Here is a 25,642-nt window from a genome sequence, read left to right as displayed (position 1 = left end):
CATAAGCATGTGTACCTAAATTCATATCATCGGTCCAAACGAGTGAGTACTAGAGCAATACTAGAGTATCCGGCGTTCTACGCCTCATTAATGTCACGTAGATTACCACAGAATAATTATCCTCCTTCACAGTAACTCGGCTACTCAAAATCGGTTTCTGCGGGCAAGTCTTTTCGATTTCCCCCTAATTTTCCTCTCGCTACGAATGAGACAGGCCTGTCGAATGAGATCCTGCAATTCTTGTTCCGCCTGTTGCTTCAAAGAATCATCTCCGAGTTCTTCAGCTGGTGCAAATGTCGAGAATAGACGTCCGGCGCCATCATACATGATGTATTTCTCGACCCACTGGTTGGCAGCTTGGCGATCGTCCAGTCCTTTGACCACGACGACGACCGGCACCACGTTCCCGCGATAGGCTGTACAAAAGGCATGGAATTTCTGACGAGCTGCAGAAAGCTCGTCAGCGCGAACGTAGTATATGAGAAGATCCCCTTCAAGCCTCTTCTCGGCACTTGAAGATGAAAAGTCCGGTGCAGGAACGCGGTGGACCTGGTATGTGTCCCCGCCGATGCGCACAAAGTAAGGTTTCAAGATACCACGGATGCATGGTGCGATCTCGACTTCTTCGCCTCGAGATGGATCACAGATGATGAGAGTAGACGGTAAAGACCTTTCGCTATTCCCACTATCGCTGATCAGGTTTCGTACAGCAGTGAAAGACTGCTTGAACCAGCTGTCGTCGACCGCCCAATCCGAGCAATTTTTAACGAGGAGATTACGCAGAGTTTCAGAAGACTCTTCGATGCGACGGGTGAAGACATCCGAGATGCCTGAGTGTTTGCGAAGCGTTGTGACGCATGCATGGTCTTCAAAATGCATGCCACGGCTCTTGAATTCCTTCCCGTTGGCATCCCACCAGCTCTCCATGTCAGGCTCGTTCTCCAATCCTGTGACGACGACAACAATTGGGACTTTCTTTCGGCAGATAGCAGAGTAAAAAAGGTTGTAGTTCCGAATAAGAGCGCGACGGGCTCTCGTGCTGCGCACACAGTATACCAGAAGGCCGATGCCATCCGATTTAGGGCCCATGAGCTCATTCAGCAAGCTCTTCAGGTTTTCTTCCGCCTTGGCTGCTGGTACCGTACCTGCAGTGCCCTCGTTGAGACCAGCAGTGTCGAATAGGACAAACGTCTGGCCGGATATTTCGACTCTATGACGCTCATAGGCGAACGTGCACCCAGTTGCACTGCTGGATGTCTTCGCTAGTTGTCTTTGCGCGATTGCATTGATGACTGAGCTTTTACCTGAACCGCTGTCGCCGAAGATGACAACGTTTCTTTCAAGTGACCGGATCTGCTACATGTTATTAATAAGCTTTTAGGTTATGCAGTTCAAGAAGTAGACCACGTACTGTGCTTGTTGATGCCTGCGGAGGTGGTGGGGGAGGAGGAGATGGTAGTGGTGGTGGCGAGGATTGTTGTCCATGCTCTGGGGCCGTTATGCCCCGTTGACTCGAAGCAGACGAGCGTAAGTCGAGTGCCTCCAGGTGGGTTTCAAGTGCTACACTCTCATAAAGGTCAGAAGGATCGCCGTGGTGATTAAAGCGGTGACCAAGAGTGTCCGATAAAATGCCAGGGAGAACACTAAGCTCATCATCATCAGCACGACATACTGCCAGTGCTTCACGTGACAGATGAACAGCCTCGTAGAAATGGTCTTTATTGCCGTCTCGTTCAAAGCGTGCATAGAGGTCGCCAGCAAGATTGTCTAGTGAGCGTGCACGACGTGGGTGCTGCGGCGGACAGAGCTCGAGCACAATTCGCCGAAGCGATATGCTCTCGTCTGAAGGATCCCTAGGAAGCGCGTTGCACTGCTCGATGACATATGGTACAGCGTTGGTATCGAATACTACTCGATGGAGATGGCTGCCCTCGGGGAAAAGCGGCAGAATAGAGCGGTAAAGATGCGCGGCCTCACGGAGATCGGCATGGTCCATTTTATGAGAATGACGTCTACAGAGAGCATGGCAAAGGTCAAGGATGGATAACGGATGATCGACATGTCCCCGGGGACGGTGTGAGAGTGCGGAGCGGAAAAGGTGGATCGCGCGGTCAATATCATTGTCGATGGACTTGGTGAAACCACATAGGATCGCATGGGCGAGATTTGAGAGTGCTGCGGCGCGGTGTGCATGATCATGGGGACATTGGTCAAGCACTGCCTGAAAACCCTCAACGGCGCTATGGAAATGCTCGCGAAGGTTGCTCTTCCAAAAGAGGGTGTATGCATCGCGTGCCGCATCAGTGTCGTGACCAATCTTGTGCTTAAAATTTGACTATATTAGCAGTGATCGTAAGTTGTTGAATTGATGATCTACCTGCATGATACCGTCTCCATCGTAGCGTGGTGTTTTTTTTCGCCAAGCCTTCAATTTAAGGGATACATGCTGATTATCGACAGCCAGGAGTGATACTTCGGAACCACTGTCAGGACAACGGCATTGTGAGAGGTGAGGACTCACCGGACTGTCCGTCGTGCGCAAGCAATTGATCTAAAGTCGTCTCGACTGTACCCACAAGCTCGCCTCGACCGAGCATTCCACCACACTCAAATGAGGCGCGGATTTCGAGGTGTACTTCTTTGGAGGAGCTAGAAAAGATGGGCATAAGCCACATGGGAAACATCAGCGGGCTTCCAGAGATAGTAAGAGTCTCATTCCAAAAAACACTACAGTCGGCCGTTGCAGCCTTGATGGCAGTGTTCCAGTGACCATAGGAGGTAGAGACAATGACATAGTGGCCTGCTGGAGTGCGATTAGATGGAACGATAAGATTTTGGCCACCAATCACTGCATGCATGCAAGATGTGAGAAAGGTGAAATTGAAGAAGGATTATGAGAGGTACGATACCTTCCAATGCTAGAACATGTCCGCCTAACATGAATAAGACTTATGTAAGGCTAGCTTCCTGCCAGGCCGACCCGAGGCTCAGTAGTTGTAGGGGATTTGGAGGGAGGGCTGCGAAAAGATGCAGCTTTAGTATCCACGGCGACATGCAAGCTAGAAATTTCGATGAGCATTTGCTATATATCCGCGTGTTCCAATGTGGAAGTTCCGACATGAACTGTATATTAATATTGTATTGCCTGCATGTTGTCACAAGAGACGCTCAAGCGAAGTCGTTCGAATGCAAGGTGGTTTAATTACCAATTACTTCTGATCCGTCGACTCGGAATATTCCGGTTGATCAGACAATTTCTATGTATACTGAGGTACATTACATAAGACGCGGTGCTCTACGAGTTGTGCTGGGAAGGAAAATAGGTATAGTACGAACGATCGATAAAGGCTGCTTTGAAGTGTTGATGTTGTGCGCTTGCGTCCAGGTCGGGGGGCTCCCTCCATGCTCATTTCATATAAAACCTCCCCTTCAAGCTTCCTCCGTTGGCATCCTCCCCCACTCGTCACTCAACCTGTTCACTACCCTCCACCATCTTCTTCTCTCCATCGTTCCCCCTCTCTCGATCAACTAATTCACTTCAGGACAAAATTTACCGCTTCAGATGAAATCACGTTAGTGAGCCTGAGCGCTTGGAAGAAGTTTGAACTTATTTGAGATAGCAACACCATGCTAAGCTGTGAAGCACCTATTCAACGTGTTGTGTGACGATCGATCATACCTGCATATGGCATTTGGTGGGCAGGAAACCTGCGATAACTCTCGAGGCCGGCCCCTGTTTAGAATTCCATCAATCCTTGTAGACCCTGTCCTTTCATTCCGGGAGAGTACGAAACCAGGAGTTCTGTAGTCGGACGGGTCTTGGCTGGCTTCGTCATGATGTCAGCCTTGTTGTGGGCTTCTGGTGCGTTTGCAGTGAACTTGGTCCATTGATATCTTGCGTTTTGTGTCTTCTCTTCGATGTGGTCAAGACGAACGAAAGAGCAAGTTCGAGCAAGTTCCAGGTTGTGTCGTCAAAGGCAAGTCATCCTGTGAAAATTTTCAAGGTTTCGCTATGCCCGAGATGTTGCGTTGTCTCGGAAACACATCAAAGTGCAGTATGGTGAGTACTGTGTGGTGGTGGTTTTTACCTAGTTACTAGTACAGGTCAGCACCAATGTTTTTACAACGAGTGTTCATATTTACATGCTCGCTAATACAGCGGCTCCGAGTCGTAGTAAGAGTGTTGCGTGTGCTGAGGTATTCGTTTTGTAGTGTGTTCACCCAGATTCACCTTGGTGTTCGTGCTAACATTGTCCTCTCTATTCATTCCCGCCAATTCCGATGTTTTATCACCGGACGACATCGCGGCTTGCAGTGTATATCGCACGTTGTATAGCATTATCTCAAGTTGCATCTTCACTCTTTGCTTGCACGTGGACTTTGATCCATCCGAACATCCCAAGTCTCCATGAAACAATATTTCATGTCACAGATTCCTGCGACACCTTGGCAATGTGCAATTTCAAAGACGTCGCTGAGCATGGCGGTTTCTAGTTCACGTCCAAGTTTCATACGTGTCCTGATGCTTGCCGATAATTATTTGGCCAGCTACTGCCCCTTTCCCTCACAAATCGTCATGGTCAGCTTTCTTGAGCCTATCACACACCAGTCATACAGCCATCTCATGCATCTGTGTGTCGCATTGGCAGGCGCAGGCTTCGTACCTGTTGAGTCAACCCCTGACAAAGTATGTTCAACTGCCCATCGAATCATCGTTGTAAACGCTGACGACTATCGAATCTCCAAAATTACTTTAAATGAAAGCCTCACTGTGAGTAATCTTGATACCAAGGCTTCTGGAACACGAGGCTTTCATTTGTAGGAGCAAATGATATACTCATAGGTAAATGGGTCTGCTCGGAAGCCACTTAGCCGACCATCTTCGATATCTGGTGAGATATTTGTCGGATTTACCCATGGAGTATTATCTTCGAATGAGCTAGCGCGCAACTGACGCGCGAACATATCGCAGGAATGTTGTTTCAAGTTCATTCATCATGCCGTACCAACGATCTAGTGCTTCAAATGGTATGATTTCTAGTCAGGGTATCCCACCCAGGCCAAAGAAGTTAGTCCTTCTGACATCGAGAGCGCCTTGATATATTACCTAGACCCAGTGCGTCGTTCTAAACTCAACTCCCCTTTCTGAAATTCTACGACCACGATACTCTTTTCCATCCATGGCGTGCGCACCCAATACAGCTCCGCTAAACTTCATCGTCTTCGGTGAAATGGGCGTAGGAAAGAGCTCGTTGGTCAATCTTCTTGCTGGGAAGACAGTTGCCAAATCCTCTTCCGGTTTAAAGTCCTGCACTCTCGAATCAACCGAGTACACGATCACATCACCTGAACACCAGCTTAATATCAGATTATTTGATACGGTAAGTACGTGAATTCTTCCAAGGTAGGGATGTTCTAAGTCGAGACCTGCGGCATACAGGTGGGGTTGAATAACGTCACAATGACCGACAAGAGTTATCTAGATGCGCTAGTGAAAGCGCATAAACTCATTGCCTCCCTCCAAAACCAAGGAGGTGTACACGGGCTGCTGTTCTGCATCAAGGGCGGTAACAGAATATTAGAATCTACGCAGCAGAACTACAGGCTGTTCCATGAATTCCTGTGCCAGGAGAAGGTGCCTCTTGCACTGGTCATTACCAACCTTGAGAACGAGGAGAACATGGATGACTGGTGGACGACCAACCAGGGTGATATCAAACAGCATGGCATAGTCCCCGTTACGCAGGTCTGCATCACCACCATCAAGGGCCTCAGAAACGTATACGAAGATAAATACTGGGAATCTAGGAAAAAAGTATGGGATGTGCTGGCTACGCTTGCAAGAGGGGATGCGTGCTCGGTCGATATTAACTGGTTTGCACGCATGTGCAAGAAGTTGCACCAGTTTTTCATCCCAGGCAAGGCGTTAGGGAAGAGTCGTGAAAAGATGATGAAGACACTCACGACGCGTTGCAAACTGCCTAAGCAAGATGCACTGCAGCTTCTTCGAAGAATCGAATCAGACGAGAACTAGTAACTTGACTACAGCTTTTGTATTTTATTGAACACCATACCCATACGCTATCCGATACCTAGTACATCCAATTATCTAGCATGCTGTCATACTTACACCCCGTCTCACTATCGATCCACCCTGCCCACAAACACTTGAGCGGCCGTCCACAAAGGTCCTACCTGAGAGCTGTCTCGTATGTTGGTCCCTTGAAGCTGTGCGCAACGTGTCCATCTTCTGTTTGTTTGCAGCATGTTGCGGATGTGCGATTTGCTCAGCTTTAGTTCAGCTTTGATTCTGCAGCTCGCGACATGTCCTATCCGACTCCTACCTTTCTGGAGCACAGCCTTGCATGACCCGGCAGGGAGCACCAATTCATAGCGCCAGTGCTGCAATATTGCAAGTGTCGAGGAGCCGTGATGCTTGTAGCCTCCCCTAATCAGTGGCGTTGGAGAGAAGGCCGTCTATTTTTAATAACATGCCAGCCAATGACTGCTTGTCTAGCCACCGTGACGAGGCCAGGGTCCACCATGCTTTGCAGATAAGTTCAATAATACTGATTAGACCCTCGAGAACCTCACATTAAAACCTCATTTGAACAGCATGGTGCTATGGGGTTACGCCGCATAGCAGCAGCAGTAAGTTGCGCTGTCTTCGAGACCATTTATATTTGGGAAGCATCGGCTGCCTTGATGAAATGAATATGCACTGTGCACGTCTATGAACAGCAGGTTGCTAACCGTCCGCGCTTAAAGCAGGGATATAAGAACGGAGTGCTACACATTCTGCTGGCAGGAGCCGGAGGGCAACTTGAATGACAGGGCATGTGGGAACAAGGCCGTCTATACAAGTTCTGCGTCGGTCACGTGCATGTTCAAAACACCGCCTTCAATGAGAACCGCGACCTCGTACTAGTAGACTATAGTCCACTGCTCTATGGGTGCTATATTCGGAGCTGCCGAAGACATCGTTAGAAGTGCAGATTCGTTTTGCACTCTTTGTCGTTTTATGCTATTCGTGTTTGAGACGATCCACTGAATCACTAGCTACAGGACCCAGGTGGTTTTTTTTTACGAAATTGTCGCATGACGCGATGCTAACTTAGTACTATCGGACTTGGGAGATGTTGGACATGAAAGCCTCGTGAATACTGCATGTATGGATGAGGCGCCCTTGGGCATGGGGAATCTTCTTCAGCGGGTAAATCCGATGATTCTCTTCTAACGCGCAACCTTCATGCATCACCTCAGGTGATGATCGATGCTCATGATCTGATCTAGGGCGTCAAATAGTGGCATGCCCGGCAAGGTGGCTCACTGGCACTGGTGAAAGGAGTGTGTCATTATGGGCGCTCAACATTTTGTATATACCCTAGAGCTCTCGCTCTCTTCCCCCTTCTTTGCTCTTGCGAGATCCTTTCACGCCACAGTGCGCGCTGCTAGCAGTGCTACACCCTTCAACTTCCGTAATGTCCTCTCAACCGCGGCCACCAAACTTTATTATCTTTGGTGAGATGGGAGTCGGCAAGAGCTCGTTGGTAAATCTCATCGCTGGGAACCAACTTGCTACCTCCTCGTCCGGTGCACAATCTTGCACACTCGAATCAACCGAGTATCCAGTCACATTTTCGGATCCCCGGCTTAATGTAAATCTATATGATACAGTAAGTGGATGCAATGATTCCCAGCGTGTCGGTATTCTAATTCACAAATAATCTAGGTGGGCTTGGATAGCCCCTCTATGAACAGTGCGGGGTATTTAGATGCCCTTGTGAAGGCACATGAGCTCATCGTCTCGCTCAAGAACCGAGGGGGTGTACACGGCCTACTTTTCTGCATCAAGGCTGGCAGAGTGTCGAACACTATGCAGCAGAACTACAGATTATTCTTCGAGTTCCTGTGCCAGGAACAGGTGCCTCTTGCCCTAGTCATTACCAATCTTGAGAACGAGCCCACTGACATGGACGACTGGTGGACGATGAACAAGGCACATATCGAAAAATCCGGCATTGTCCCCGTTACACATGTCTGCATTACGACCATCAAGGGCTACAAAAACGCATACGAGGCCAGATACTTCGAATCCAGGACGAAGGTGCTCAATATGCTTAGGGAACTTAGTAATAATGATGCATATTCGGTGGACGTGAGTAGTTGGTTTGCGCGGGTGTGTAAGAAGCTGCGGGAGTTTTTGGTTCCGGCCAAAGGGTTGGGGAGGAGTCGTCAGAAGATGCTGCAGATGCTCACGAAGCGTTGCAAGCTGCGCAAGGAAGATGCGGTGCAACTTCTTCAAAGGATTGACGCGGATGAAGAGAGACTAGGGACTTGATCAAATTTAATCATAAAAAGACAGGCTATCGAGGACGTAGTCATCTAAATCTACATACCAGCACTTCATATTCATACGATATTACTACAATTGATTCCAGTGTTGATCACTTTACTCGGGTCCGACGTTTAGTATTATACTACGCACGTTCACATCGATCCCACTTAAGCTTGAACTGGCAGTTACCGAGATGGATCACTTGAGGTTAGCATACAGGTTTCTTACAATACTATTACATAGTTACAGATTACAATCAAACTTCATAGCGGCGCACCTGGAGAGGCACGCTTCCAGCTTCACTCCCAACCACCTTTGGCCTTGGTATAGTCCCCAAACCGTCTACAATCTGCATTCCAGAGCCATCCGGGCCATCCGCCATCTCAAACACAAAATTTCGCACAAGGACAAACAGCACAGCCTGCAGGGGCGAAACCAGACGCGGTCAAAACAGGAACCAATACTCTAACTGCACAGCTACGTACCTTGAACTCTGCCAACGCAAATAGCCTCCCTAAGCACATCCGCGCTCCATCGCCGAATGTCATCAAATGACGGTAGCCATGCAGGGTTTCTCTGGCCCCAAGCGTACCCTCGTCCCCTTCGAACCACCGAGAAGGTTTGAACACCTTTGCGTCAGGGCCCCACATGCTAACGGAACAATTGAGTGCAGCAAACGGGACTACGACCACAGTTCCCTTCGGGATGCATACGCTCTCGGTAAAGTTACCGTCAGCTGTGCGCAAGGGTTCGCTGAGAGGGATCACGTCTTCTTGCATAGCCTGTCATAGTCAGTTTGAGTGGCTTGTGTTGGTTTGAGTCGGATACGCACTGATCGCGGGATCTCTTTGACCGGTGCGTGGAGACGAAGAACTTCGTTTACCACAGCGTCCAGATAGGAAAGCTTATTCGTAAGGTCGTCATATGAAGGGGTTGGCTCAAACTCTAAGCACTCGTCGCGAAGCTTCTTTTGTATGTCTGAATTCTGTGCAAGTTCTACTAAAGCCCACTGTGGAGTTGAGCAACACGGTTGGAGTTGCGAACGGTTTTAAACTTACTGTCATGCTTACTGATAGAATGTGAGTAATGATGAATGTATATTCTCTTGCTAGATGAGTGCACGTTACCTGAAGTGGTCTCAAAACTGGCGAGAAGAAGGACCCTTGCCTGGCGGAGACGGAAATCAGCATCCCATCATTCAGAGGAGTTCTATGATTCGTGTACCTCGTCCAGTACTTCTTGTGGAGTCAGTCCCGCGCTCTCACCAGATCCCTCCGCTTTCACTAAACATAAATTTTAAGGCTTACAATTTCGCAAATGAACGACAAGACTCACGGAGCAAACCTAAACACGACTTGTCCCCTTGCTCAGCGCCACCAGTATCCTTCTCCTGACGTGTCCGTGATAGCATCTCCTGGCATATTTTGCCAACTATCAGGCGAAGTTTTTGGGTTAGCCGTGTGCGAGGCAATGGCAGCTTCAGGATGGAAGGAAAGTTTTGTGCCAATATGATCAAGTTGGAAATTTTGGCGGGTGAACCGAATGCATTCAGGACGTGCGCGACGTCCGAGTCATTTCCATCGAGTGCGCCGAAGTCATGGGACAGGAGGGCTATGCCCGCGCTGTCAAGTCTATGATAGATGATGGATAAGACACCAGCGTGGTAGAAGGGAAAGCATACATACGAGATATGATTCATCCTGCGTAATATGTCTGAGAATGCAGCTACGAAACTTAGGAGGGGGGAAAGTACCATTGTTGCACATCAATTACTGCGCAATGAGTTCTTTGGTTCAATTCTATCTCAGCGTCCCAAGCGATCACTGTCTGTAACACATGTTAAATGAAGTACAAGGTGAATTTGTTAGTGATTGACCTTGTGAGCGGCATCATGGAAAACAGATGTTAAACTTCGGATAGCAGCTGCGGTAAAGGCAGGGTTGAGAGCCTTGCGCTGCCTAACAAATGAGAAAAAATGACATGGAGTTAGCTCAGCACAACTTGAAAGTCTTACTTCTTACCTTTTGTGACTTTCACCGTCGGCCCACAATACTCCTCTTCCGATCTATTAGTTGCATAAGCGCGCTGTGAGCCTATAACTGTACAAGAAGGTAAAGGACATGACGTTATTCGAACGACGATCTTGTTGAACGGAGTTTGGTTATACAACCATGTGTCTCTGGCAAAGAAATGAGAGATTGCTTTTGGGTCCCATAATATGACCCTGGACTGTCCAAAGACATCCGGGACCTTATACACTGGACCGTACTCCCTAGCCCAACGTTCGTACAGTTCAGTTGTAGCGGTGGAATTTAGCAGTATCTTGGCGAACCCAAACACCCAGCCTGGGCTCTGAGGACCTCGTATGGGTGTCGTTCGTTGTTTTCGGCGATAGACTTGCAGGAGATAGAGGGACGCCAGTATCACAACCGCGACAAGTATCGTTGAGCCTGGTGGGGGCGACACCAGGCAAAGGTCCTTGAAGGTAAGCCAAATGTCCCTGCCGCACTGCTTACTTTGCAACAAACCCATTGCTGTTGACAATACCCGTTCTCGAATGTTAGTCGCAGGGTAGCAAGAGGGCAAGACATCAGTTAGCGCGCCGGCCGCATCTGCATCAGGCCTCAGGGCCGCATCAGTGAAGTTAGCAACTACTAGTACGTGTCCGCGGAACCTATATGTCTTGCTAATATTAGCGACCTACTTACGTTCACCGGGCCCAGTCAACTGCCATTCGCCGATAATATCGGAGGTTGAACTGACCTATTTTCACATGGTTCAAACAGCCGGGCCCACTGAGTATGATATCTGTGGCTGTGACGGCTGGCCCTGTCGACTCTGATCTCATGCTTCAAGCTATTTGAAAGACTGACGGCTTGATTTTGGAGTTTGTTATCTTGCATGCGAGTGACTTGGACGTCCATATCGTGAGTGCTTCAAACGTTCAGGTGAGCAGAATGAGTACATATATCAGTACGCGTTAGAACACACCAAGCAATTACTCACACTCTCGCATTCGTCAGTACAAGTAATCTCATCTTCATATATATCATACATTACTAGGAACCATACACATCAGTCTCCAACATGGCCGAGCAGCTCCCCCCGTATACTACGCCTCTCCAGCCCGAGCCCGAAACACCGCAGTATAGTCTCCCGGAGACCTTCAACATCGGACGATCCAGCACGCAGCACCTCGTCCGCTCAGATCAGCTTAAGGCCCATCTTCAGTTGCTCGCAGCGTTCAGCCACCTTAAGCAGCAGGTAGTTGCCAATGAGAGCCTTATTGCGGGATTAGAGTCGGACAGCGAGAAACGTTGGGTATGGTTCGTTAATTTGGCCGTTGAACGGTGCGTGCCTTACTAGTGTTCTGCGTGTGCTTGCACTGTTAACTCACTGACTGATGGAGCGTAGGTTCGAGAGGTGGTGTTTGATGATCGAGCAATCTGATACAGTGTATCAACGTTTGCCTCCCATCGATGTCACCATGGTGTGGCATGCCTATCTCCTGAATCCGAGGCAAGCATGTCTTTAGTTCCTCGTTGATGACGAATCTCATGCTTTTCGGTCACATTTACAGCTGGTATGCGGAAGACACCACGCGGATCTCCAAGCTGAAACCTCTCGCTCATTTCACCAATTACTTTCCTAACCTTCTCGTACGCCGCATCACTTTGAACATTGTCCCGCGCTCGCTAAATGTTGTGCCAGGATAACCCTGATCTGTTAACCACTGACGCACCACAACATGAACGCGTCTCTGCTTGGGAGCGCAGTACCAAATTGCCATATGATCCATTCGCATCTGCTGCGGTTCTCACACACAAATCTATCGAGTGCCCTTGCTGTTACCGGAATATCCTTTCGCGTATGTCCTTTGTGCCTCATGGGAATTCATTCTAACAGCCAGCCGTAGCGTTCTTGCAGCCTAACGGGAAGGGATACGCCCAGAGTGACTTTCTCATCGAATGTGAATGTGCTCAGACGATCACCAAAGAAGTTCTCGGCCTTTACAAGTTTGCGAAAAACATCGTCGAAACAACAGCACCTGATACATATTTGGCGTGGGTGTTGCGTTGCTGATCATCTTGCACGACATCTAATGTAATTTCGTATATACAGCGGAACTCTTCATACACCCCACAGCACCTACGACATCGCGCGCGGAGACACGATCAAGAAGCGTGTCCTCGACTCAAACACCATCTTCCAGAAGAACCAGGCAAGTGATCACGCGCGCCAGATCTTAATAAACGTCCAGTATGACGCTGCGCGCATGCGTACCGTGCTGAACAAGCATCTGAAGCCAAGATTGTATGTCCTATTTTTTTGCAATGGATATGTTTTTCTAATTGAGAGACAGGTTGAATAGGATGATGGGTGCCTACACGGACGACAGGGTGTTCTCACTCGATTTGGTCAGTGCTGTGAGTACACCCTTGAAGTTTGATCGTATTCAAGGACTAATATATGTATGTATGTATCTAGGTCCTCCGGCAAGGCTCGTTTGTGAAGAAGATGGTCAACTTTGGATGGACCAAGCCAGGATATTTCGCTAACGAGGTGGACGCAGTAGCACTGCAACATTGCGTAGCTCGGTATCACGCGTACGTACTTGCTTCTTTTTTTCTACGGACCGCACAAAAACATTACTCGGCAGCTTTTTGAACATCATGGCAGAGTCTCCTGGCTCGTTCTTCGTGCCCACGCTCGACATCGATCTTGGGTGGCATACTCATCAACTCATGGCGAGTCAGTATCAAGAGGACTGCCTCTCGTTCGTAGGACGATATGTCGATCAGTAGGTGCTAACCAGTACAAATCGGGAACACACATTGAATACATGTCTTTCAGTGATGATAAGGTGGAAGAAGGTCAACTCGCGACCTCCTTCGACTTCACCTGTCGTGCTTGGAATGTAAGCTATCATCCATTGGAATTAGGTATCTCCCTCAAAACTTCTCTAAATCGTACTAGGACCGTTATCATGTACCCTACATGCACTGCGGATGTCCACTGCCTGGAGATACAATCGGCCAAAAGCTCCGATGCCTCCTCTCCTCTCAGGCCGCCAGCAACGTGCCTTCAGTCCCTCCCAAAACTGACGCACGTGCTGCCACGCACCCAAACGATTACAACGTCGTGTTTACCCTGCACAACATGTCCGCAAACCTGCGTCGCCGGGAGAACCGTGCATGTAAAACGGGGGTGCGGAGGCTGCGGGCAGAACGAAACGGGAGGGTTGTGAAGAAGGATGGGAAGGCTGATCATGTCATTGCATGTTTGTATCCTGTGCCGATGTTTTATTACCACCCTGGCGGATCTGTTGCTGCTACTGGAGCGGTGGTGGATGGAGGTTTGAGGTCTGCAGCGGTGAGTGTTATTGCTGTGTTTGGAGAATGATGTGTGCTAATATCAGGCTTACAGGGGGCAGATGGCTGTTCGATTGGTGCCCCACCGTGTAGTTGGTCTGGTGCTGGTGGGACGGGATGTGGAGGTGGTTGTGGTGGCGGCTGTGGTGGCGGCTGTGGCGGAGGTGGTGTGCATGCTGGTGGGACGGGATGTGATGGTGGTTGTGGAAGCGGATGTGGAGGTGGCTGCGGAGGTGGTTGCGGAGGCGGATGTGGGGGCAGGTAAATCAGACTGCCTGCAATGTTATATATATATAAATGTATCTATGCATGTAAGCTTATCTGTGATGCTCTGAAGATGTTTGTTCGGTATATATCAGATACCGTGTGGTGTCTTGATTGGTCTCATAGCATCATGACAGTGACTTCATGCCAGCTATGTAGCAGTACCAATATCAATCGATTGCTTCCAAGTTTGAATCCATGATCGAGAACATCCTCTGCATCTGCAGACACAAAGACAAAATGGCATTGATGTATAATTCTATCGTGTCTGTCTTGTTAATGAACGAGAGACCCTCTGAGTTTTGTGAGCGATTCAGCGATTCCAAGGAATGTTTCAGCAAGTTGAACCTGAAAACATGTCAAGTGGGTGTTGACGCTCGCTGTGGATGAAAATGCGTACTGTATCTAAGGCTGTCGTGTACGACGACGGAATTGTGGGTGCCGCACAGACCGAGGGGTCTCGCGGGGCGTTGTTCTGGGCGTTTAGAGCGATCTGGAACATTCTTTTCAATGGTGAAGAATATTTGTCTTGACCAAAGGACACGGAGTGGAAGGATAATGCTTTTCTACATTTGCAGTCTGAAATCAGTGAATCGAGAACGCGATGACAACCACAAACCCAAGACGGACTGCAGCGCCACACAAATCTTGAACCGTCCGGTTCTCGATAGAGCACTGGCCATCCGATAGAAAGATGACGACAGGAGTTCTATAGTATACACTGCATAAACATTGTACAAATCAATCGATAATCTGAGACTCACCGCTCCGTGCTCCAGTGTTGCTCCATGAGTGACTGGGCACGTTGAATCCCAGCAGTGAAATTTGTACCTTTTGTAGATGGCATTCTCTTATTCTCTTGATCAATGGAGTTTGATACATACATGAATTGTTTCGCGATCGGATCATTGATGAATGACGCGATCGCATGACAATTCAACATGATTGATATTGATATTACAGTACTATTGTAACTCGTTACCTCCAAACGTCTCTGTCGAATATTCGATGTATCCTTCAATCAATGTATGAGAGACCCTCTCGGCTTCCTGAGCGATTCTGCAATTCCTAGGAACGTTTCGGCAAGTTGTACCTAAAGACAACGTTAAATACCCCTCGCATGCGTTCGTACAGTAGCGCTCTTACCGTGTCTAAGGCCTGCGTATATGAAGACGCGATTGTTGCTGCCGGTGGGGCCAAAGGATCTCTTGGGGCGTTGTTCTGGATGTCAAGTGCAATTTGAGTCATGCGTCGCAAGGAGGTAGAAGCTCTATCTGGACCAAATGATACTGCGTGGAAAGACAAAGCTTTGCTAGAGATTGTGTCACAGGTTGCCAATTCAACCAAACAAATAGGCCACGAACCCAAGACGAACCGCGGAGCGGCACAAATCTTGAACAGTTTGATCCGCAATATGACACTCGCCATCCGACAAAAATATGATTACAGGGCTCCTAAAAGCAATGTTAAAGATCTTGAACGTGTTTATGGGAAGACCGTCGCACCTTTCCGTGCTCCAATGTTGTTCCATGACCGATTGAGCCCGCTGAATTGCTGCAGTAAAGTTCGTGCCTCCATCGGCGTCATAACGCAAAACGGCGTCAAGTAATTGGTCTGGAGAACTGACGAAATCGTGTACCAGGGCATTCGCAATGGAATGATCAAACAGAATAACACTGTATGAGTCGCGTCGGGCTGCTTGTTGACCACCAATTGCTACAGCACGGGCAGACCAGAAGCTATATAGGGAAGATAGCACTGCACCAAAGCGGTTGTTAGAGCGTCGCACGATTCTGTCCGAGGCAGGCGTGTTCGGGAGGGGATGTCTGTCACCAGAGGCCATGGAGCCAGATCTACTAATAATCAGCAATATTTAGCAGCCAGGCAAACATTGTCTCGCACCTATCAGCTACAAAGATTCTGGATATGTATTGATTAACATCACTGCAACTAGACCTTAGTCGATCACTCACACATGGAATGCTTGCTGCATAATCACGGGATTCCTGCATGAGAAGAGATGTCCGTCATTGGAAACGTATCCTAAACCGACTTGGGCATTGTTAGGATCCATCCGTGGGTGAAACAAAGGTAAGGAGCAATAGGATGGCTGAGCAGCATTTCCGGCTGCAGCAGTGTGCTCGGGGCCTGGCAAAATAGTAAATCGCCAACAGGACAAGCACAAATGAACCATACCGCTACACATTGAGTCACTAACAAGAATATGAATTCAGTCATGTTACCACACTTTGAGTATTCAATACGCACCACTTGGCGAAATTTGCTTGCTCCTCCCGAGAATAGGGGTCTTTGAAGCCTGCGGACCATGTATCACAGCCCAGGATGATAATCATAAAATTACTCACCGGCCCGCCGCCAGAAGAGATTGTGCGTCATGTAGTCCTTGGCACGTTCCGGGTTAGGCAGTATTCTCTTAGAGATATGCTGAACCTCGTTATTCCCTGTGCAAGCGGCAGCATCCGAGGCGCGACAGTAGTCAATGTGGATGTGTCTGCCCACCGCCTGACAGACGAGGTTGCACATCATCGGTGCACCCTCATCATTTGACGAGAAGCGACGGCCTTCGACCTCGAGACCCGCATCATCTGGGCCATCGACTGCCCATCGTGACGAGGACATGGATCCGTGTCTCGTTTCATGCTCTTGCTGCGGATGACCTGATGTAATGGTCCGTGAGACGTGACTGCTGAGGTGCACTGAATGTACCTACCGAGTGGCAATGTACAATAGTAGCCACAGTGATCACACCTGAAAAGACGAGAAGAATGAGGAAAGACCGCAAAAATGGAAGAAAGTTTCAACTTCGCTCTGCAGAAATGCACCACTCTTTGGTCCAAACTATGGTTGTGCCGACCTGTATGGGCTACCTGGCCTGGTGGTATCGACTTGGCACATCTCAGTCGTTTAGCCACTGTTGAGAGTGAATTAGTGATATCATAGGTAACCAACCCGATACACACCTTGTGAGTACTGCGAACCAAGATCGGACGTCAAGTCAGAAAATAATACCCAAGACCAAAACAGCACGCCACCTTCGTGTACTGAAACGTCTCGTGCCTTCCGGTGAACGTCGCTTCGATCGATTGTGGCGCAGTCTCAATCTCGCAGATGCCCTCGGCAGTGCATTGCACGGAACACGAATGCTCCTCCCTATTTGAAGTTCAATTATCAAGATACCTGGATGATTGTGGACGAACCCGCAAAGATGGATAGCGCCGTCTTCCAAACCGTGAAGATGGTCTGTATTTGCACAGAGTCTCTTGCAAAGTTGGCAAGGGAAAGAGCAAAGTCGAGCATCGCACAGGTGTTGGTCATGATCCACGTCACTGCGGTAAATTAGGTGTCGGTAGGTGGTGCGGAGCGTTCATTTAATGACTTGCCTTGCAATGCCACAAGTACCGCGACAAGGGAGAGTGGCTCCGTCATCCAACCTGAGCTTCGACAGATCGCAGGGCTAGAGGGCCATTTAAGCACGTGAAAAGGCTGTTCTAGGGTCAAACATACCTGACCGCAGGCATGCACAATAGCAGCACACAGATGGTCGTCTTCTGCATGACCGATCACCTAAAAGACAAGTTCAACGACCTTTTACCCAACAATAAAGAGGATCCATCTCACCTTTGTACACTCATCCAAACATCCCTGTCTCCCGGAAAATTTGCAGGCTTGACCACAAAGATGCGTATTTACAACACATCTAGAAGGGGTGATGAGCTCGTGCGCGGATACGATCATGAAAGGCTTAACATATGGTTGCCCGGATGCCCCGCTCTGAGATGCTTCAGTTTACTGGCCCAGAGAAAAGATCAATGACTTACGACATGGTGCAAGCCTTTGCCTCTCCCGATGACGCACAAAAATCGCAAGAATGTATACATTCATGAGACGTCTGACAGTCATGTTGTCCGTCATGCAATCTGCTCTGAATGCAGAGCAGCTCGCAACTTCCACACTTCATCTTGCACAACTGCAAGTTGCTCTTCAGGTCTACTGTCGCGCTTTCAAACGTTCTCATCAGCTCGTCGATGCTTGCCTGCCCGTTTTGGAAGCGAGCGACGTTTGACGATATCCACTCGCGGACATGGGCGACGCGCAAATTGACCAGACTGTCGATGTGAGCAATCAAATTCTCGATCCAAAGATCCTCCGGCACGTGATGGCGAGAACCATAGTCTTCCCATGCATGAGACAAAACTTGGAGAGCGGTCTCGCGAGAAGGAGATTGCACCCCCCCTGCCAATGAAAATTCAGCCAGAGTATCGGGCATCCCGATCGGGACATCGTCATCCAGGTTCTTCATAACGCCAGGTTAAACGCGATTACAATAAAAGGCAGCAGAAGCGTTCTGTACCTTGAGAGGTTCCGGGTCGGGATTAACTTCTTGCAGTCCAAATGCCAACGCATTCGGCAACATGGCTAATAGAAGTTGTGCTCGATGCGAGGCCATCGATTCTGCGGTGTGTTGTTGATCAACTGAACTATGGATTCTTTAAGAGTACGCACGTGACAGAGCACCCCAATCATTTGCCTGCACGAGTTCTGATGACTGGTCTCAAAATGTACGACAAGTGAATCATACCTTCAGTTTCGCCATCAAGGTCTTCATAACATGAAGGAATTCTCCTGCTGTATGATGCGTCAATTTTTGTTTGTCCAGTCGACGTTTGAGAGTTGGGAACAGCTTATAGAATTCCTGCGACTCAATTACCGGCCTGCATGGAACAATCAACAAATGAGACCATGGGAGACATCTCACATACCAAGGGATGATATTCAACTGCCCAGCGTGGAGACGAGAAATGAAGTTGGCCTCTTGTTCATCTTGAACTATCTGCTGAAACTTGAGGGCGAACCTGAGTGACGATTTGAGTATGTATTCATGGGGACACTGTCTGGAGCGTACTCTCGAGTAATTTCTGCTTTGTCCGAATCCACGACATCCTAGAAGTCGATATGTCAAAACACATGAAAAATAAATTTCAAGAAATGGGAAAGTACTTTAATTATGATCACCAACGTTGATTGAAATAGACTCGGGTTAGATGCTGGGTCAAGCACAGTCGAGCTTGATTGGAACGACTGGAATAAGCCTGTGATGTCTCGGCTCAAGGCGAAGTTGTTCCGGAATAGCACCTACGTAAACGACATCAGGCAACCATGAGAAACACACAGCGGGCAGCAAACCAAGTTAGAGATCGCAGTATTGAATAGCACGAGCAATGTATCTTCTTGAGCCGAACGCTCAATACTATGAACACCTATTAAGGAAAGATATCAATATGAAACGTCCACTGATGGTTTGGTTCGACATACCTTCAAAATCCAAAGCAACAATAAGAGCATCTTTAGTCGGAGTCACTGACATCCAGACCCCTTCTGTCGTACGCATGGCCGATCCCGCGAATGACGTATCCACAAGATGGTTCAAGGAAAAGCTCTTCCCCACCGATTGTTCGCCCATGGACGACACAACTTTGACCGGCTTGAAGAAAATGACACCGGATAAAGTCAGTGTCGCTCGACTCGAGGAGTTCACATATCATACCTTTTTCGCCATGTATGACTGGAACAAAGATTCATACCAACCAAAAGACAGGTGATTGACAATGCGGTTAACATCTGCGCCGAGGAGGGACTTCTCAAGTTCGGTTGAATATACACCATCCTTGAGTGGAATGAAACGATTCTCCCTCGTCACTGCGATGTGAATTGGAATGAGGCAGAGGATGTCCACCAACCATTCCCCGGCTCTGAACTTCGACACGCTCCATTCTGCAGCTCCAAGGAGACTATTGGAAAAACCGGAATATGTAGTGGCAGAGATGGTCATTGATTTTAGGATGGTTCCCGTTGGCTTCTTTGACGTCCTTTCAAAGTTGTGGATAAGGTCGTGGAAGTGCGGTGAGAACATATGATGGTCCCGATTTGTAATGAACACCAATGTTCGCGGACATCTGTTACTGGACGATGTAATGGTCTCCCGCTGAACGGCAGGGAGAACCGGGAAACGAGTCCACACGTCGGCGTGGCAATCAATGAGACAGTTATGTGCAGTGGCGTTCTCGGACTGAGAAGCTCCTCCTCGTCCGCCCTTCTCTTTAAAGGTAAACTCCGTCACCTTGCGAGTGATGTCGAGAGCGAATGATCGACAAGAATTTGAGTCGATGTCAAGCGTAACCAGATGAACGATGCTCCTTTTTATTAAAGAAGTCAATAGCAGCGGTTGATCCAAGGGAAGATCTGGAATTTCGAGCGGGACGCCATCTGTCGAGCCAAAGGTACTCCAGTGATAGGCAGTCAAGGTCAATTCAGAGCCACACACGTGAGCGGCGATCAAACAAGAACCATCAGGAGTGGAGTAAACTGCCTTAGGTATCTGAATGAGATTAAGTGTCGCGGGTCTGTCATACGCATATTAGCAGTCATCATTTACGTAAGTTAAGCTCCTACCTGAACTGCATCGTTGTCAAGGAGTATATTCTGGCTTGTGCCAATGAATCGACGAGCAGTAGTTCTTCGCTACCACAGATGAAGCACGCATGAATGATTGAGACTCCTTCGCCATACCACTGAGTCAAGTTGATCGCGCTGCCAGAAGCCTGAAAACCACGGGTGTTGTCATAAACAAAGATGTGCAACAACAGCTGATGTCACGTTCGTTAGACCCGCCCAGAAGATTACTTGTGAAACCAACCTTCTCTCTAGCAATGACACTGAGCAATCGTTTCGACTCGTCAAATGCGAGAATAAATTCGCCGATTTTATCATAATGCAGCTTTTTCCCGCGGCTCTGAGCCAAGGCGCCTTCGATCGCGTGGAGGCTTTCCAGGAACACCATTAGGTTCCCATGCCGATCAGTCGTTGCGAGTAAGATCTTATCGCCTGAAAGAAGTTGCGCTCTCCTAAGTCAACAGCGTTAATTCATTGATACACTACAATGTCAAAAACACTGACGCGACTGAATCTCCGAGAGGTAACTTGAAAGAGTACACGTGCCTACCGATGAACTTCGGCGAGGGAATCATGGTAGGGTCCATTTTTAATGAGTGTTGATCATGTTCCATCAGCTGCATGAGATGGACGGAGAATTCACAGACAGGATCCTGGAAATATTCCCTTTGGCCAGAGATGAATATATCTGCTGTTATCGATAATTTTGTCAGAATTCGTATACACGAGAATAACTAGACTTACATGAGTAATATCTTCGTGTCCTCTCCACGTAATCGATAACGAAGGTGTACCTATGGACTTGAGATGAAGTTGAAGTAAAATAAGTGCAGAACCACTAACGCATGATACCCTGTTTGCGAAAGATTGTTGATTTCATGGATGAACGTCCTCCGCAACTCAGTAAGTTGCTCCTCTTCATGGCTGGCAGCTTCTCTCTGAACCTGAAGCGAGCATTGTTCGGTTTGTATGCGCAGCGCAAAATGCACTAAAAATCGGGTCTGCTTCGTCAAGTTTGATCTAAAGTGATCCAGAGCAGCTGCCCTAGTGTCTTCTACGATTTTCCCCAAGATAGGGGGTATTTCGGCATTATCCAACTCCGTGAGGAACTGAGCGTCGCTGATAGAATCAGCGTCTGTTTCCTTTAACGTCTTACCGAAGATGTGCAAATCCAGGTCAGGTAAGACGATCGAAGTGAGTTTACTCCAGACAGTGGACACTATTCCTCTGGGCTTCTCATGCGGAACGTTTCCTTTGCTGATCGATTTCAAGGTTTCCTTGACGTGTGACATGTCCTCGCGGAGAATGATATTGATGAAACTTTCACGGGATTCCTTCGGCATGTCAGCAGAGTTACCAAGGACATTCCGGGCAATGCAGATCCGTTCTTTGCAGTCCTTGAAATTTCGTGTGCTGATTTTCCCCGAATGCTCCTTGCGACGAAGCTCTTCACCTATGTCTGGATATAAGGCAATGAGAGTGTTAAGGTCATCTGCACAACTAATTAATAAGATGTAGAGCATCGCAAACATGACATACTTCGCACTGAATGACGTTCCTGTTCCTGTCTGGTGGGATCCGGAGAGGGGTTGACAGCGGAGGTACTTGAAAGATATTAGTGATACACGAGGACCTGTTGTGTGTATAACTCACGAAGAGTCGGTACCAAATGGAATATCAGCCACACCTGAATCTGTAAACGGTATTATTCCAAGACAGATTGATTACACGGAAGACGGACATAGAGTCGACGTGCCGCCCTGTTCGCGCTCTGTAGGACATGGGAAAGATTCGTGAGTGAAGATACTAGAGCTCGATCAGACGTAGGTAAAGTGTGCGAGCTAAAAACGCACGGAAATTTCTCGATGATAGCATCGACTAAGGCCTGATGAAAGACCTTAGTCAGAGAAGGCTCCCCCCTCTTCAAGTCCTTTGTAACCCTCATTGTCTCTGACTCCTTGTTGGACCTAGTATTCGATAAGATAGTCGCGGATTGCTTCCGAAACTGTTCACACTGTTGTCGGAAACGATCCTGGATGCCACTGTATAGCAGAATGCTCAGGGCATCTGGATCAAGGTCCTTGCTAATCAGTAAGGCATCATTCTTTCTATGGAAGCGTCAATTGACGGCCAAAGTCGAGCTGCTTAGTGTAATACCCACAGGTAATTGCTTAACTGGATGCTAGTTAACGATTGATTTTTCATGGATTCGGCATTGAGCCTGCCCGGTTGAAATGCGACGGTCATGAACCCTTGAGTCGTTTCACCATGCAACAACTCAGGCTTAAGCACTTTGACGTCCACCGGTGCCTCTGGGTGAGGCTGGGGCATGGCTATATGCTTGGACATAGCCTATAGAGGTGGCTCTAAGCACTCAACCACTCATATCGATAAACTGGACTAACCTTGAATCCCGGGCGCGGCTTTACCGCCTCTTCCTGCTCATTTGTTTTCGCGACTTCAAAAGTGAACAGCCTACTGGACTCATCGTGATCTTCGTCCAGATCCATGACGGTGTCTTCGCCTTCCTGGGAATTCCATACGATAGATCGAGCATGCTCTGGGGAAATGAGTGCTGTGACTTGATCACACATTTTCATGAGGTATCTGTTTCTGTTAGGAGCAAGTGCCTAAACCAAGAAAGACTCGACGGACCTCATGAAGGTCACGCGGTTGCGTCTCACAGACGAAGGAGCTGAGTCATTCCATGTCGAATCCTCCGGCCAGTAGATGAGGAAAAGCTGTTGGTCAGGTGTAGCCTCGCAAACTGCACGGACTATGTACAGCCCAGAACGAAGACTCGGCATTGAAACGTTGGAGTCACTTTGGTTCGTGATGAGTTGTTTTGCGCTAAAGGATAAAGGTTATCAAGGTGTCAATCTGAATACTGGTACCGATCTCACATTTCTTCATCGACGACACCCAGAGACGACAGGAGTCGTACAATTTCACTCTTACTTCCGTACACGCCAACAGGCTTCACGATGAAGCGGTCTAAAGCGCTGAAGTTGACTTTCGTCATGGACACATATGTGCCTGGGCAAACACTATTGATGAATGCGCGGAGTGAATCTTGCGCTATGATTACTTTGTCCACTAAAACTTAAAGTCAACGAAGGCAAGGCTTGTCAAGGATGATGAAGATACCTAGCCCACCACTGCCTTCTTCATTAATCAAATCCAGCACCCGATACATCCCATTAATCGACTGGGCAAGGTCACGAGCATCATTATGCGGAGAGGAATCTTCTACGTCCATCTGAATGAGAACGTAAGAACTCCAGCCCACATCATGATGACCGCAAGCTTAAAGGAAGTGGACCTACGAAGTCTTCTGCATCACCTGATCTTACTGACTGGTAGAAGTCGTTGTCCGAATCCTCAGACATGCAGATAGAGTCTGCCGCATCTGCATCACCTTTCAACGCTGGGGGTGCTTGTGATGCCAAGGGCTCATCATCATCGTCCATCTCGTCGATCATGATCGATGGTGTAGATGCACGGGAATATGAGCCCTGGGCAAAACGAAAACTGCTATCGCCACGATCTGTGCAGAATCCAGATTATGAACGATAGCTTTCCTGTACGTGAAGTCCACTAACCGACTCCTTTCCCCTTGTCTATCTTCTGCTTGAAGGGCTGTATAGATTGACTGGCACTGACTGGGAACAGCTTTGGTGGTTCAAACGATTCGTCCATGATGGTGGATGAATGTGAAGAACAGGGCTGAGGGGACCACTTTATATAGCGGTCTAGGCTTATTTAATGCTTCCGAGTCGGCGAGGTAACCCTACTGTAGAGATACGACACTAGGTTCGTCACAGGTCACAGCCCTTAACGAATCGAATCTATTTGGTGTGACTGTCACATGAATTTTTGGTGGGACGAAGCTAATTTGTGACATATGGGAAAAAAAACATAGGTTATGCGCTAATGGGACCAGAAATCATCATACATCGAATTTGCGATGCGTCTACGCTTTCCACGCCCGTAATCAACCTTCGGAACACTATTCGAGCCACTCTCCACATCTTTGGCAGTAATGTCACCCACATCATAGACTTCGGAGTGGTTTGAACACAGAAGTCCGCCATCTGCATCGATACGGCAGTCAGAACGGACGTGTTCACCCCCGGAAGCCATATGATCAAGGAGTGCATCCATTGGCACGTCACTGGCATCGAGGTCATGCTCGCTAGCATCGTCAAAGGGGGATTCGGCTCCGGTAGTATCAGTGGCCTCGTTCTCTGACTCGGAGTTTGTTGCCTGGTCAACACTGACAGTCTTGTACTGAGCAGTAGCAATCCTCGTCCATCCAGCTGGATCATTCTTCTGAACATCACGTAAATATTGCAACGCCTCTCGACTTGCGAGGCTCGCGAATCTCCAATTCCACTCGTTACCAGTCAGTGCTATGCGAGGCGAATCCATGACAGACTGAAGCAAGTTGCTTGAATCACGAAGCAGCATGTCAGATGGTTGCAAACGGCGTTGCGAGCGGCGAAGCACTACGATCCGCAGGCGAATCTATTTGGGTAAGGTCACAGGTCACCTGGACATTCGAACCTGTAAGACTAAGCGTGACATCGTCACGGGCTGCACGTGATGAACCTAGTGTCGTATCTCTACAGTATATAGTTAGCTCAGTGATATGCTCATACTACGTAGTTAACTCACTATTGTACTGTGCGACAGATGCGATTCGAAGATAAGGCATAATATCAATGCTTCGGATATGATAACCAAATACTACGTTTCAAGTTACTCAGTCATGAAACACTAGTACTAGCTATAGGTGACTATCGAGAAATTCACACTGTGGGAAGTAGAAACAATGAATTTCAGTGGTTCGAGCACTGAACCAATGAGCCTCAATGTGTGTAACACTGAATCCACGAGCAAGAGTATTCATTGTTTCGGCTAATACCATAGATTTCATTGCCAGTGTGAGCACTCAGTGGTGTAAACAATGATATGTGGCTATGAAATATGATGGATAAAACAATAAAATGTGGCAGTTAAGCCAATGAATTTTAATGGCATGACACATGAATTTCAATGGACCACCAAAAAAAATGGGCGTGACCTATGAAATGATGCGGAGAAAACAAAAAAATGTGACAGATTAGCCAATGAATCCCAGTGAAAATCGACAAGAATGAGGTAGATACGCGTAGATAGATGTCTAACCACAAAT

The 25,642-nt window shown here is 48.2% G+C and overlaps 8 protein-coding genes across 8 annotated transcripts; 3 read left to right on the top strand and 5 right to left on the bottom strand.

The window, feature by feature from the left end:
* Positions 1–92: 92 nt before the first annotated feature.
* Positions 93–1,429, bottom strand: F5147DRAFT_807707 (P-loop containing nucleoside triphosphate hydrolase protein; the record flags this gene model as incomplete). The annotated part of the gene is made up of 2 exons (XM_041443387.1): positions 93–1,356; positions 1,412–1,429. Coding segments are annotated over 2 exons (1,230 nt in total), but the record flags the coding sequence as incomplete, so codon positions are not given.
* A 249-nt stretch (positions 1,430–1,678) lies between these two features.
* F5147DRAFT_615090 (uncharacterized protein) lies at positions 1,679–2,535 on the bottom strand (the record flags this gene model as incomplete). Its single annotated transcript, XM_041432519.1, has 3 exons — positions 2,522–2,535; positions 2,378–2,472; positions 1,679–2,323 (listed from the first exon to the last, which is right to left on the bottom strand). Coding segments are annotated over exons 2-3 (651 nt in total), but the record flags the coding sequence as incomplete, so codon positions are not given.
* A 2,645-nt stretch (positions 2,536–5,180) lies between these two features.
* Positions 5,181–6,034, top strand: F5147DRAFT_775586 (uncharacterized protein; the record flags this gene model as incomplete). The annotated part of the gene is made up of 2 exons (XM_041441747.1): positions 5,181–5,381; positions 5,441–6,034. 2 exons carry the CDS (start codon positions 5,181–5,183, stop codon positions 6,032–6,034), a joined length of 795 nt encoding a protein of 264 aa, XP_041290825.1.
* Positions 6,035–7,350: 1,316 nt separating this feature from the next.
* F5147DRAFT_762078 (uncharacterized protein) lies at positions 7,351–8,455 on the top strand. Its single transcript, XM_041440567.1, has 2 exons — positions 7,351–7,676; positions 7,733–8,455. The coding sequence occupies exons 1-2, from the start codon at positions 7,482–7,484 to the stop codon at positions 8,339–8,341; spliced, it is 804 nt and encodes a 267-aa protein (XP_041290824.1). The 5' UTR covers positions 7,351–7,481; the 3' UTR covers positions 8,342–8,455.
* A 68-nt stretch (positions 8,456–8,523) lies between these two features.
* F5147DRAFT_703827 (cytochrome P450) lies at positions 8,524–11,096 on the bottom strand. Its single transcript, XM_041437866.1, has 12 exons — positions 10,464–11,096; positions 10,360–10,404; positions 10,215–10,296; positions 10,092–10,165; positions 10,024–10,038; positions 9,674–9,969; positions 9,563–9,621; positions 9,466–9,505; positions 9,397–9,407; positions 9,171–9,347; positions 8,824–9,120; positions 8,524–8,759 (listed from the first exon to the last, which is right to left on the bottom strand). Exons 1-12 carry the CDS (start codon positions 10,868–10,870, stop codon positions 8,595–8,597), a joined length of 1,668 nt encoding a protein of 555 aa, XP_041290823.1. The 5' UTR covers positions 10,871–11,096; the 3' UTR covers positions 8,524–8,594.
* A 58-nt stretch (positions 11,097–11,154) lies between these two features.
* Positions 11,155–14,140, top strand: F5147DRAFT_838270 (uncharacterized protein). Its single transcript, XM_041444144.1, has 13 exons — positions 11,155–11,286; positions 11,362–11,688; positions 11,753–11,857; positions 11,919–11,997; positions 12,050–12,206; positions 12,255–12,402; positions 12,461–12,652; positions 12,702–12,765; positions 12,827–12,945; positions 12,999–13,139; positions 13,193–13,256; positions 13,316–13,711; positions 13,766–14,140. Exons 2-13 carry the CDS (start codon positions 11,426–11,428, stop codon positions 13,973–13,975), a joined length of 1,938 nt encoding a protein of 645 aa, XP_041290822.1. The 5' UTR covers positions 11,155–11,286; positions 11,362–11,425; the 3' UTR covers positions 13,976–14,140.
* Positions 14,133–14,845, bottom strand: F5147DRAFT_703815 (uncharacterized protein). Its single transcript, XM_041437865.1, has 4 exons — positions 14,739–14,845; positions 14,594–14,683; positions 14,375–14,540; positions 14,133–14,322 (listed from the first exon to the last, which is right to left on the bottom strand). Exons 1-4 carry the CDS (start codon positions 14,819–14,821, stop codon positions 14,251–14,253), a joined length of 411 nt encoding a protein of 136 aa, XP_041290821.1. The 5' UTR covers positions 14,822–14,845; the 3' UTR covers positions 14,133–14,250.
* F5147DRAFT_615080 (uncharacterized protein) lies at positions 14,820–24,187 on the bottom strand. The gene is made up of 43 exons (XM_041432518.1): positions 24,048–24,187; positions 23,772–23,992; positions 23,593–23,704; positions 23,349–23,541; positions 23,101–23,295; positions 22,851–23,052; positions 22,607–22,797; positions 22,299–22,553; positions 22,189–22,251; positions 22,099–22,140; positions 21,985–22,049; positions 21,289–21,937; positions 21,190–21,239; positions 20,950–21,136; positions 20,690–20,897; positions 20,446–20,639; positions 19,541–20,396; positions 19,309–19,477; positions 19,180–19,253; positions 18,994–19,128; positions 18,899–18,936; positions 18,756–18,848; positions 18,575–18,707; positions 18,499–18,523; positions 18,347–18,447; positions 17,814–18,289; positions 17,743–17,766; positions 17,614–17,692; positions 17,500–17,559; positions 17,376–17,449; positions 17,193–17,321; positions 17,028–17,145; positions 16,956–16,965; positions 16,798–16,906; positions 16,706–16,743; positions 16,341–16,652; positions 16,243–16,291; positions 15,948–16,187; positions 15,877–15,894; positions 15,480–15,827; positions 15,339–15,428; positions 15,121–15,286; positions 14,820–15,067 (listed from the first exon to the last, which is right to left on the bottom strand). Exons 1-43 carry the CDS (start codon positions 24,142–24,144, stop codon positions 14,996–14,998), a joined length of 6,960 nt encoding a protein of 2,319 aa, XP_041290820.1. The 5' UTR covers positions 24,145–24,187; the 3' UTR covers positions 14,820–14,995.
* Positions 24,188–25,642: the final 1,455 nt, after the last annotated feature.

This window comes from Suillus discolor (genome assembly GCF_016758755.1).
Source record: "Suillus discolor strain FC423 chromosome Unknown F5147scaffold_41, whole genome shotgun sequence".
NCBI classification, from domain to species: Eukaryota; Fungi; Basidiomycota; class Agaricomycetes; order Boletales; family Suillaceae; genus Suillus; species Suillus discolor.
The sequence above is the reverse complement of the archived record's forward strand: the minus strand, read 5'-3'. Positions and strand labels throughout refer to the sequence as shown.